The sequence below is a fragment of the Mustelus asterias genome, chromosome 25, assembly GCF_964213995.1.
Source record: "Mustelus asterias chromosome 25, sMusAst1.hap1.1, whole genome shotgun sequence".
In the NCBI taxonomy this organism is placed as follows: domain Eukaryota; kingdom Metazoa; phylum Chordata; class Chondrichthyes; order Carcharhiniformes; family Triakidae; genus Mustelus; species Mustelus asterias.
Window position 1 is genome coordinate 40,272,988 of NC_135825.1, and position 13,729 is coordinate 40,286,716.

Genomic DNA, 13,729 nt, shown 5'->3' on the forward strand with positions numbered 1-13,729 from the left:
ACACAGTATTCCAGCTCAGCGTCACACAGTTTTCCAGCTCAGCGTCACACAGTATTCCAGCTCAGCGTCACACAGTATTCCAGCTCAGCGTCACACTGTTTTCCAGCTCAGTGTCACATAGTATTCCAGCTCAGCGTCACACAGTATTCCAGCTCAGGGTCACACAGTTTTCCAGCTCAGTGTCACATAGTATTCCAGCTCAGCGTCACACAGTATTCCAGCTCAGGGTCACACAGTATTCCAGCTCAGCGTCACACAGTTTTCCAGCTCAGCGTCACACAGTATTCCAGCTCAGCGTCACACAGTATTCCAGCTCAGGGTCACACAGTTTTCCAGCTCACCGTCACACAGTTTTCCAGCTCAGTGTCACATAGTATTCCAGCTCAGTGTCACGCAGTATTCCAGCTCAGCGTCACACAGTATACCAGATCAGTGTCACATAGTATTCCAGCTCAGTGTCACGCAGTATTCCAGCTCAGCGTCACACAGTATTCCAGCTCAGCGTCACACAGTATTCCAGCTCAGGGTCACACAGTATTCCAGCTCAGTGTCACGCAGTTTTCCAGCTCAGCGTCACACATTATTGCAGCTCAGCGTCACACACTATTCCAGCTCAGCATCACACACTTTCCAGCTCAGCGTCACACACGATTCCAGCTCAGCATCACACAGTATTCCAGCTCAGCATCACACACAATTCCAACTGAGCATCACACAGTATTCCAGCTCAGCGTCATGCAGAATTCCAGCACAACGTCTCAGAATATTCCAGGTCAGCGACACACACTGTTCCAGCTCAGTGTCACACACAATTCCAACTGAGCATCACACAGTATTCCAGCTCAGCGTCACACAGTATTCCAGCTCAGCGTCACACAGTATTCCAGCTCAGCGTCACACAGTATTCCAGCTCAGCGTCACACAGTATTCCAGCTCAGCGTCACACAGTATTCCAGCTCAGTGTCACACAGTATTCCAGCTCAGTGTCACACAGTATTCCAGCTCAGTGTCACACTGTATTCCAGCTCAGCATCACACAGTATTCCAGCTCAACGTAACACAGTATTCCAGCTCAGTGTCACACAGTATTCCAGCTCACTGTCACACAGTATTCCAGCTCAGTGTCACACAGTATTCCAGCTCAGCGTCACACAGTATTCCAGCTCAGTGTCACACAGTATTCCAGCTCAGTGTCACCCAGTATTCCAGCTCAGCGTCACACAGTATTCCATATCAGCGTCACAGGTATTCCAGCTCAGTGTCACACAGTATTCCAGCTCAGTGTCACACAGTATTCCAGATCAGCGTCACACAGTTTTCCAGCTCAGGGTCACACAGTATTCCAGCTCAGTGTCACATCGTATTCCAGCTCAGGGTCACACAGTATTGAAGCTCAGCGTCACACAGTATTCCAGCTCAGCGTCACACAGTTTTCCAGCTCAGCGTCACACAGTATTCCAGCTCAGCGTCACACAGTATTCCAGCTCAGCGTCACACAGTTTTCCAGCTCAGTGTCACATAGTATTCCAGCTCAGCGTCACACAGTATTCCAGCTCAGGGTCACACAGTTTTCCAGCTCAGTGTCACATAGTATTCCAGCTCAGCGTCACACAGTATTCCAGCTCAGCGTCACACAGTATTCCAGCTCAGGGTCACACAGTTTTCCAGCTCAGCGTCACACAGCTTTCCAGCTCAGCGTCACATAGTATTCCAGCTCAGCGTCACATAGTATTCCAGCTCAGTGTCACGCAGTATTCCAGCTCAGCGTCACACAGTATTCCAACTCAGTGTCACACAGTATTCCAGCTCAGTGTCACATAGTATTCCAGCTCAGCGTCACATCGTATTCCAGCTCAGTGTCACGCAGTATTCCAGCTCAGCGTCACATAGTATTCCAGCTCAGTGTCACGCAGTATTCCAGCTCAGCGTCACACAGTATTCCAGCTCAGCGTCACACAGTATTCCAGCTCAGGGTCACACAGTATTCCAGCTCAGTGTCACGCAGTTTTCCAGCTCAGCGTCACACATTATTGCAGCTCAGCGTCACACACTATTCCAGCTCAGCATCACACACTTTCCAGCTCAGCGTAACACAGTATTCCAGCTCAGCGTAACACAGTAGTCCAGCTCAGCGTCACACAGTATTCCAGCTCAGCGTAACACAGTAGTCCAGCTCAGCGTCACACAGTATTCCAGCTCAGCGTAACACAGTAGTCCAGCTCAGCGTCACAGAGTATTCCAGCTCAGCGTAACACAGTAGTCCAGCTCAGCGTAACACAGTATTCCAGCTCAGCGTAACACAGTCTTCCATCTCAGCGTCACACAGTATTCCAGCTCAGCGTCACACAGTCTTCCATCTCAGCGTCACACAGTATTCCAGCTCAGCGTCACACAGTATTCCAGCTCAGCGTAACACAGTATTCCAGCTCAGCGTAACACAGTCTTCCATCTCAGTGTCACACAGTATTCCATCTCAGTGTCACACAGTATTCCAGCTCAGCGTCACACAGTATTCCATCTCAGCATCACGCAGTATTCCAGCTTAGCGTCACACAGTATTCCAGCTCAGCGTCACACAGTTTTCCAGCTCAGGGTCACACAGTATTCCAGCTCAGTGTCACATAGTATTCCAGCTCAGTGTCACACAGTATTCCAGCTCAGCGTCACACAGTATTCCAGCTCAGCGTCACACAGTTTTCCAGCTCAGCGTCACACAGTATTCCAGCTCAGCGTCACACAGTATTCCAGCTCAGCGTCACACAGTATTCCAGCTCAGTGTCACGCAGTATTCCAGCTCAGCGTCACACAGTATTCCAGCTCAGCGTCACACAGTATTCCAGCTCAGCGTCACACAGTATTCCAGCTCAGTGTCACGCAGTATTCCAGCTCAGCGTCACACAGTATTCCAGCTCAGTGTCACACAGTATTCCAGCTCAGTGTCACACAGTATTCCAGCTCAGCGTCACGCAGTATTCCAGATCAGCGTCACACAGTTTTCCAGCTCAGGGTCACACAGTATTCCAGCTCAGCGTCACACAGTTTTCCAGCTCAGGGTCACACAGTATTCCAGCTCAGGGTCACACAGTATTGAAGCTCAGCGTCACACAGTATTCCAGCTCAGCGTCACACAGTTTTCCAGCTCAGCGTCACACAGTATTCCAGCTCACCGTCACACAGTATTCCAGCTCAGGGTCACACAGTTTTCCAGCTCAGCGTCACACAGTTTTCCAGCTCAGTGTCACACAGTATTCCAGCTCAGCATCACATAGTATTCCAGCTCAGTGTCACGCAGTATTCCAGCTCAGCGTCACAGGTATTCCAGCTCAGTGTCACACAGTATTCCAGCTCAGTGTCACACAGTATTCCAGATCAGCGTCACACAGTTTTCCAGCTCAGGGTCACACAGTATTCCAGCTCAGTGTCACATCGTATTCCAGCTCAGGGTCACACAGTATTGAAGCTCAGCGTCACACAGTATTCCAGCTCAGCGTCACACAGTTTTCCAGCTCAGCGTCACACAGTATTCCAGCTCAGCGTCACACAGTATTCCAGCTCAGCGTCACACAGTTTTCCAGCTCAGTGTCACATAGTATTCCAGCTCAGCGTCACACAGTATTCCAGCTCAGGGTCACACAGTTTTCCAGCTCAGTGTCACATAGTATTCCAGCTCAGCGTCACACAGTATTCCAGCTCAGCGTCACACAGTATTCCAGCTCAGGGTCACACAGTTTTCCAGCTCAGGGTCACACAGTTTTCCAGCTCAGCGTCACACAGTATTCCAGATCAGGGTCACACAGTTTTCCAGCTCAGTGTCACATAGTATTCCAGCTCAGCGTCACACAGTATTCCAGCTCAGCGTCACACAGTATTCCAGCTCAGCGTCACACAGTATTCCAGCTCAGGGTCACACAGTTTTCCAGCTCAGCGTCACACAGCTTTCCAGCTCAGCGTCACATAGTATTCCAGCTCAGCGTCACATAGTATTCCAGCTCAGCGTCACACAGTATTCCAGCTCAGTGTCACACAGTATTCCAGCTCAGTGTCACATAGTATTCCAGCTCAGCGTCACATCGTATTCCAGATCAGTGTCACGCAGTATTCCAGCTCAGCGTCACATAGTATTCCAGCTCAGTGTCATGCAGTATTCCAGCTCAGCGTCTCACAGTATTCCAGCTCAGCGTCACACAGTATTCCAGCTCAGGGTCACACAGTATTCCAGCTCAGTGTCACGCAGTTTTCCAGCTCAGCGTCACACATTATTGCAGCTCAGCGTCACACACTATTCCAGCTCAGCATCACACACTTTCCAGCTCAGCGTCACACACGATTCCAGCTCAGCATCACACAGTATTCCAGCTCAGCATCACACACAATTCCAACTGAGCATCACACAGTATTCCAGCTCAGCGTCATGCAGAATTCCAGCACAACGTCTCAGAATATTCCAGGTCAGCGACACACACTGTTCCAGCTCAGTGTCACACACAATTCCAACTGAGCATCACACAGTATTCCAGCTCAGCGTCACACAGTATTCCAGCTCAGCGTCACACAGTATTCCATCTCAGCGTCACACAGTATTCCAGCTCAGCGTCACACAGTATTCCAGCTCAGTGTCACACAGTATTCCAGCTCAGTGTCACACAGTATTCCAGCTCAGTGTCACACTGTATTCCAGCTCAGCATCACACAGTATTCCAGCTCAACGTAACACAGTATTCCAGCTCAGTGTCACACAGTATTCCAGCTCAGTGTCACACAGTATTCCAGCTCAGTGTCACACAGTATTCCAGCTCAGCGTCACACAGTATTCCAGCTCAGTGTCACACAGTATTCCAGCTCAGTGTCACACAGTATTCCAGCTCAGCGTCACACAGTATTCCATATCAGCGTCACAGGTATTCCAGCTCAGTGTCACACAGTATTCCAGCTCAGCGTCACACAGTATTCCATATCAGCGTCACAGGTATTCCAGCTCAGGGTCACACAGTATTCCAGCTCAGTGTCACACAGTATTCCAGATCAGTGTCACACAGTATGCCAGCTCAGTGTCACACAGTATTCCAGCTCAGTGTCACACACGATTCCAGCTCAGCATCACACAGTATTCCAGCTCAGCGTCACACAGTATTCCAGCTCAGCGTCACACTGTATTCCGGCTCAGCGTCACACAGTATTCCAGCTCAGCGTAACGCAGTATTCCAGCTCAGCGTAACACAGTATTCCAGCTCAGCGTCACACAGTATTCCAGCTCAGTGTCACACAGTATTCCAGCTCAGCGTAACGCAGTATTCCAGCTCAGCGTAACACAGTATTCCAGCTCAGCGTCACGCAGTATTCCAGCTCAGTGTCACACAGTATTCCAGCTCAGTGTCACACAGTATTCCAGCTCAGTGTCACACACGATTCCAGCTCAGCATCACACAGTATTCCAGCTCAGCATCACACAGTATTCCAGCTCAGTGTCACACAGTATTCCAGCTCAGCGTAACGCAGTATTCCAGCTCAGCGTCACGCAGTATTCCAGCTCAGTGTCACACAGTATTCCAGCTCAGTGTCACACAGTATTCCAGCTCAGCGTCACGCAGTATTCCAGCTCAGTGTCACACAGTATTCCAGCTCAGTGTCACACAGTATTCCAGCTCAGCGTCACACAGTATTCCAGCTCAGCGTAACACAGTATTCCAGCTCAGTGTCACACAGTATTACAGCTCAGCGTCACACAGTATTCCAGCTCAGTGTCACACAGTATTCCAGCTCAGTGTCACACAGTATTCCAGCTCAGTTTCACACACTATTCCAGCTCAGCGTCATGCAGAATTCCAGCTCAACATCTCAGAATATTCCCGGTCAGCGACACACACTGTTCCAGGTCAGCATCACACGGTATTCCAGCTCAGCATCACACACAATTCCAACTGAGCATCACACAGTATTCCAGCTCAGTGTCACACAGTATTCCAGCTCAGCGTCACACAGTATTCCAGCTCAGTGTCACACAGTATTCCAGCTCAGCGTCACACACTATTCCAGCTCAGTGTCACACAGTATTCCAGCTCAGTGTCACACAGTATTCCAGCTCAGTGTCACACAGTATTCCAGGTCAGTGTCACACAGTATTCCAGCTCAGTGTCACACAGTATTCCAGCTCAGTGTCACACAGTATTCCAGCTCAGTGTCACACAGTATTCCAGCTCAGCGTCACACAGTATTCCAGCTCAGCGTAACACAGTATTCCAGCTCAGCGTAACACAGTATTCCAGCTCAGTGTCACACAGTATTCCAGCTCAGTGTCACACAATATTCCAGCTCAGTGTCACACAGTATTCCAGGTCAGTGTCACACAGTATTCCAGCTCAGCGTAACACAGTATTCCAGCTCAGCGTAACACAGTAGTCCAGCTTAGCGTCACACAGTATTCCAGCTCAGCGTAACACAGTATTCCAGCTCAGCGTCACGCAGTATTCCAGTTCAGCATCACACAGTATTCCAGCTCAGCGTAACACAGTATTCCAGCTCAGCGTCACACAGTATTCCATCTCAGCGTCACGCAGTATTCCAACTCAGCGTAACACAGTATTCCAGATCAGCGTCACACAGTATTCCAGCTCAGGGTCACACAGTATTCCAGCTCAGCGTCACACAGTATTCCAGCTCAGTGTCACATAGTATTCCAGCTCAGCATCACACAGTATACCAGCTCAGCGTCACACAGTATTCCAGATCAGCGTCACACAGTATTCCAGCTCAGCGTCACACAGTATTCCAGCTCAGTGTCACATAGTATTCCAGCTCAGCGTCACACAGTATTCCAGCTCAGCGTCACACAGTATTCCAGCTCAGCGTCACACAGTATACCAGATCAGCGTCACAGTATTCCAGCTCAGTGTCACACAGTATTCCAGCTCAGCGTCACACAGTATTCCAGCTCAGCGTCACACAGTTTTCCAGCTCAGTGTCACATAGTATTCCAGCTCAGCGTCACACAGTATTCCAGCTCAGTGTCACACAGTATTCCAGCTCAGTGTCACACAGTATTCCAGCTCAGGGTCACACAGTTTTCCAGCTCAGTGTCACATCGTATTCCAGCTCAGCGTAATGCAGTATTCCAGCTCAGGGTCACACAGTTTTCCAGCTCAGCGTCACACAGTATTCCAGCTCAGCGTCACACAGTATTCCAGCTCAGCGTCACACAGTATTCCAGCTCAGCGTCACACAGTATCCCAGCTCAGGGTCACACAGTTTTCCAGCTCAGTGTCACATAGTATTCCAGCTCAGCGTCACACAGTATTCCAGCTCAGCGTCACACAGTATTCCAGCTCAGGGTCACACAGTATTCCAGCTCAGGGTCACACAGTATTCCAGCTCAGCGTCACACAGTATTCCAGCTCAGGGTCACACAGTATTCCAGCTCAGTGTCACATAGTATTCCAGCTCAGCGTCACACAGTATTCCAGCTCAGGGTCACACAGTATTCCAGCTCAGTGTCACATAGTATTCCAGCTCAGCATCACACAGTATTCCAGCTCAGCGTCACACAGGATTCCAGCTCAGCGTCACACAGTATTCCAGCTCAGCGTCACACAGTATTCCAGCTCAGCGCAACACAGTATTCCAGCTCAGCGTCACACACTATTCCAGCTCAGCGTCACACAGTATTCCAGCTCTGCATCACACTGTATTCCAGCTCAGTGTCACACAGTGTTCCAGCTCAGTGTCACACAGTATTCCAGCTCAGCGTCACACAGTATTCCAGCTCAGCATCACACAGTATTCCAGCTCAGCGCAACACACTATTCCAGCTCAGCGTCACACACTATTCCAGCTCAGCGTCACACAGTATTCCAGCTCAGCATCACACAGTATTCCAGCTCAGCGCCACACACTATTCCAGCTCAGCGTCACACACTATTCCAGCTCAGCATCACACAGTATTCCAGCTCAGCATCACACGGATTTCCATCTCAGCGTCACGCACTATTCTGTCTCCATATTCCATCTCAAAGAACAAAGAACAGTACAGCACAGGAAACAGGCCCTTCAGCCCTCCAAGCCTGTGCCACTCATTGGTCCAACTAGACCATTCGTTTGTATTCCCACACTGCTCATGTGACTATCCAGGTAAGTCTTAAATGATGCTAGCGTGTCTGCCTCCACCACCCTACTTGGCAGCGCATTCCAGGCCCCCACCACTCTCTGTGTAAAAAACGTCCCTCTGATATCTGAGTTATACCTCGCCCCTCTCACCTTGAGCCCGTGACCCCTCGTGATCGTCACCTCTGACCTGGGAAAAAGCTTCCCACTGTTCACCCTATCTATACCCTTCATAATTTTGTACACCTCTATTAGGTCTCCCCTCATTCTCCGTCTTTCCAGGGAGAACAAGCCCAGTTTACCCAATCTCTCCTCATAGCTCAGACCCTCCATACCAGGCAACATCCTGGTAAACCTTCTCTGCACTCTCTCTAAAGCCTCCACGTCCTTCTGGTAGTGCGGCGACCAGAACTGGACGCAGTACTCCAAATGTGGCCTAACCAGCGTTCTGTACAGCTGCAACATCAGACTCCAGCTGTTATCCTCTATACCCCGTCCTATAAAGGCAAGCATACCATATGCCTTCTTCACCACCTTCTCCACCTGTGCTGCCACCTTCAAGGATTTGTGGACTTGCACACCTAGGTCCCTCTGTGTTTCTATGGTCTTGATGGCTCTGCCATTTATTGTATAACTCCCCCCTACATTAGTTCTTCCAAAATGCATCACTTCGCATTTATCTGTATTAAATTCCATCTGCCATTTCTCTGCCCAATTTTCCAGCCTATCTATATCCTGCTGTATTGTCTGACAATGTTCATCGCTATCAGCAAGTCCAGCCATCTTCGTGTCATCCGCAAACTTGCTGATTACACCAGTTACACCTTCTTCCAAATCATTTATATATATCACAAATAGCAGACGTCCCAGTACAGAGCCCTGCGGAACACCACTGGTCCCAGATCTCCAGCTGGAAAAAGACCCTTCAACTGTTATCCTCTGTCTCCTGTGGCCAAGCCAGTTTTCTACCCATCTAGACACCTCTCCTTGTATCCCATGAGCCTTAACCTTCTTAACCAACCTGCCATGAGGGACTTTGTCAAATGCCTTACTGAAATCCATATAGACGACACCCACGGCCCTTCCTTCGTCAACCGTTTTTGTCACTTCCCCAAAAAACTCCACCAAATTTGTAAGGCACAACCATGCTGTCTGTCACTAATGAGATTGTTCCGTTCTAAATGCACATACATCCTGTCTCGAAGAATCCTCTCCAACAACTTCCCTACCACGGATGTCAAGCTACCCTTCTTAAATAACGGTACCACATTCGCTATCCTCCAATCCTCAGCGACCTCACCTGTGTCCAATGAAGAGACAAAGATTTCCGTGAGAGGCCCAGCAGTTACATCTCTTGGCTCCCTGAGCAGTCGAGGATAGATGCCATCAGGCCCTGGGGATTTGTCAGTTTTAATGTTACCTAAAAAACCTAACACTTCCTCCCTTGTAATGGAGATTCTCTCTAACGGGTCAACACCTCCCTCTGAGACACTCCCAGTCAACAAGTCCCTCTCCTTTATGAATACCGATGCAAAGTATTCATTTGGGATCTCCCCTACTGCCTTGGGTTCTAAGCATAATTCCCCTCCTTTGTCCCTGAGAGGTCCGACTTTTTCCCTGACAACTCTTTTGTTCCGAACATATGAATAAAATGCCTTAGGATTCTCCTTAATCCTGTCTGCCAAGAATATTTCATGACCTCTTTTTGCCCTTCTAACTCCCCGTTTAAGTTCTTTCCTACTCTCTGTATCCCTCCAGAGCTGCATCTGTTTTCAGTTGCTCTCTTTTCTTTTTGATCAGATCCTCAATTTCCCTGGTTATCCACGGCTCTCGAATCCTACCTTTCCTATCCTTCCTTTTTACAGGCACATACCTGTCCTGCTGCCTTATCAACTGTTCCTTCAAAGACTCCCACAAGCCAGCGTCACGCACTACTCAAACTCAGCGTCACACAATTTTCCAGCTCAACATCACGCAGTATTGCAGCTCAGTGTCACGCAGTATTCCAGCTCTGCATCGCACAGTATTCCGGCTCAGCGTCACACACTATTCCAGCTCAGCGTCACACACTATTCCAGTTCAGCGTCACACAGTATTCCAGCTCAGCATCACACACTATTCCAGTTCAGCGTCACACACTATTCCAGCTCAGCGTCACACAGTATTCCAGCTCAGCATCACACACGATTCCAGCTCAGTGTCACACACTATTCCAGCTCAGCATCACACACTATTCCAGCTCAGCGTCACACACGATTCCAGCTCAGCATCACACACTATTCCAGCTCAGCGTCACACACGATTCCAGCTCAGTGTCACACACTATTCCAGCTCAGTGTCACACACTATTCCAGCTCAGTGTCACACACTATTCCAGCTGAGAGTCACACACGATTCCAGCTCAGCATCACACACGATTCCAGCTCAGCATCACACACGATTCCAGCTCAGCGTCACACACGATTCCAGCTCAGTGTCACACACTATTCCAGCTCAGTGTCACACACTATTCCAGCTCAGTGTCACACACTATTCCAGCTCAGTGTCACACACTATTCCAGCTGAGAGTCACACACTATTCCAGCTCAGCATCACACACGATTCCAGCTCAGCATCACACACTATTCCAGCTCAGCGTCACACACGATTCCAGCTCAGTGTCACACACTATTCCAGCTCAGTGTCACACACTATTCCAGCTCAGCATCACACACTATTCCAGCTCAGTGTCACACACTATTCCAGCTCAGTGTCACACACTATTCCAGCTCAGTGTCACACACTATTCCATATCAGCGTCACGCATAATTCCATATCACCGTCACACAATATTCCATCTCTGCGTCGCACCGTTTTCCAGCTAACCACCACATATTATTCCAGCTTAGCGTCACACATTATTCCAGCTCAGCATCACATACTATTCCAGCTCAGTATTCCAGATCGGCATCACGCAGTATTCCAGCTTAGCATCACACAGCATTCCAGCTCAGCGTCAGACACTATTCCAGCTCAGCGTCAGACACTATTCCAGCTCAGCTTCACACATTGTTCTAGCTCGGCGTCACAGAGTATTCCTGATCAGCATCACACACTATTCCAATTCAGTGTCACACAGTATTCCAGCTCAGTGTCACACACTATTCCAACTCAGCATCACACTGTATTCCAGCTCCGCATCTCGCAGTATTCAAGATCAGCGTCACACAGTATTCCAGCTCAGCGCCTCGCACTATTCCAGCTCAGCGCCTCGCACTATTCCAGCTCAGCGTCACAGAGTATTCCTGATCAGCATCCCACACTATTCCAACTCAGCATCACATCGTATTCCAGCTCACCGTCACACATTATTCCAACTCAGCGTCACACAGTATTCCAGCTCTGATTCTCGCAGGATTCCAGGTCAGCATCACGCTGGAACACAGGGCGGAGTTGGAACGCGGTTTGGAGCCAGAACACGACACAGAACTGGAACATGGGATGGAGCTGCAACATGGGGTGGAGCTCTGCCCCACCTTTCAGCTCTGCGCTGTGCTCCAGCTCCGAGGAAAAATATTTTTACCCAGAGGGAGGTGACGGTCTGGAATGCGCTGCCTGGGAGGGTGGTAGAGGCGGGTTGCCTCACATACTTTAAAAAGTCCCTAAATGAGCACTTGGCACGTCATAACATTGAGGGCTATGAGCCAAGTGCTGGAAGATGGGATTTGATGGGAGGTCAGGTGTTTCTCACGTGTTGGTGCAGACACAATAAGCTGAAGGGCCTCTTCTGTGTTGTATGATTCAATGAGTAAGTGTGCACGCATAGAAGTTCAGTTAAGGAGCTCAGTGCTTGCCTTTCTTTTCCAGGTCCAGTGCTATATCTGTGGTAAAGATTCTTCGAGTCCTCAGAGTGCTAAGACCTTTGAGAGCCATTAATAGAGCAAAAGGATTAAAGGTGAGCCAAGGTGTGGAGAATGTCTTTGTGTGACCTCAGGTGACTAAAACTTAATGTGTGTGGAGTATGTATATATGTGACTATGTGTTTTATGTGTGCAGCTGTGTCTGTGTTGGGAGTTGTGCATGTGTGGTTGCACTTATGATTAAGTCTATGTGTGAATACAGGTGTCAATGCACACCTGTAAGTATGCATGTGTGAGATGATGTGTAAACTCATGTGTGTTGTAAGTACACATGCATGTGAGCATTGGTGTCTGTGTTGCATGCACGTGTATAACTATGAATATGTTTATATGCATGTCAGTACACATACATTTGTGAGAACATGTCAATACATGTGTGCACATGTGCATGTGTCTGAGCACATGATTGTGTTTGTCATCATTGATCATGTATTTGTACAGATGATCATAAAGCTTGCCTTTGTTTGTTTCAATATTCACTTTTATCGTCCGTGGGGTTAAAACCAAAATTATCTGTACGATTACAGGATAATAGATGGTAGAATCAGATTCACAGGCTGAATGTCCCCGAGTTTAATAATAACAACAACCAGAATTTGTATTTATAAAGCACCATTCAAGTTGCAAAGCATATCAAGGCGCTTCCTCAAACAAAATTTGAATCAAACTATGCAAATTGGGCAGATACAAAAAGCTTGGTCAAAGAGAGAGATTTTAAGGAGTGTCTTAAGGAAGATAGAAAGTGTCATGATCTGGGAGCTGGGACATGCCAGGCGAACTGTATCCCGAAGAGAAACTTTACAAGTTATCAGGAGATACAAATTCCAGTAGCACTTTTAGAAATTTTAAATATTAAATCAAAATATTTATTGAGAAAAGAAAACTTAACCACACAAGATTATATTTACACAGTTAAAAATTAGTCTCATGTGCCACGTGATAGTGAGGAGAGGAATAGGGAGAGAGAGCAGTTGAACACGTGGTTACAGGGATGGTGCAGGAGGGAGGGATTCAGATACTGGACAATTGGGGCTCTTTCAGGGGTAGGTGGGACCTCTACAAACAGGATGGTCTGCACTTGAACCAGAGGGGTACCAATATCTTGGGGGGGGAAATTTGCTAATGCTCTTCGGGAGGGTTTAAACTAATTCAGCAGGGGGGTGGGTACCTGAATTGTAGCTCCGGTGTACAGGAGGTTGAGAGTAGTGAGGTCATGGATGAGGTTTCAGAGTCGCAGGAATGTACTGGCAGGCAGGAAGGCGGTTTGAAGTGTGTATACTTCAACGCCAGGAGCATCCGGAATAAGGTGGGTGAGCTTGCAGCATGGGTTGGTACCTGGGATTTCGATTTTGTGGCCATCTCGGAGACATGGATAGAGCAGGGACAGGAATGGTTGTTGCAGGTTCCGGGGTTTAGATGTTTCAGTAAGTGCAGGGAAGGTGGTAAAAGAGGGGGAGGTGTGGCATTGTTAGTCAAGGACAGTATTACGGTGGCAGAAAGGACATTTGATGAGGACTCGTCTACTGAGGTAGTTTGGGCTGAGGTTAGAAACAGGAAAGGAGAGGTCACCCTGTTGGGAGTTTTTTATAGACCTCCGAAACCGGAGCACCCGGAGGAAACCCACGCAGACACGAGGAGAATGTGCAAACTCCACACAGACAGTGACCCAAGCCGGGAATCGAACCCAGGTTCCTGGAGCTGTGAAGCAGCAGTGCTAACCACCGTGTTACCATTCC

At 48.7% G+C, this 13,729-nt stretch overlaps 1 protein-coding gene across 6 annotated transcripts in view; it reads left to right on the forward strand.

Annotated features, from left to right (window-relative positions):
- The window catches only part of LOC144511902 (voltage-dependent L-type calcium channel subunit alpha-1S-like), an 841,603-nt gene that overhangs the window by 252,872 nt on the left and 575,002 nt on the right, over nt 1–13,729 (forward strand). For all 6 annotated transcript variants that reach the window (XR_013500922.1, XR_013500923.1, XM_078242345.1 and 3 more), the window contains exon 20: nt 11,941–12,028. Coding sequence is in view for 4 of the 6 variants with exons in the window: in XM_078242345.1 (XP_078098471.1) it covers nt 11,941–12,028 (88 nt within the window). In the remaining 2 variants the exon portion in view is untranslated. The remainder of the gene's footprint in view (nt 1–11,940; nt 12,029–13,729) is intronic.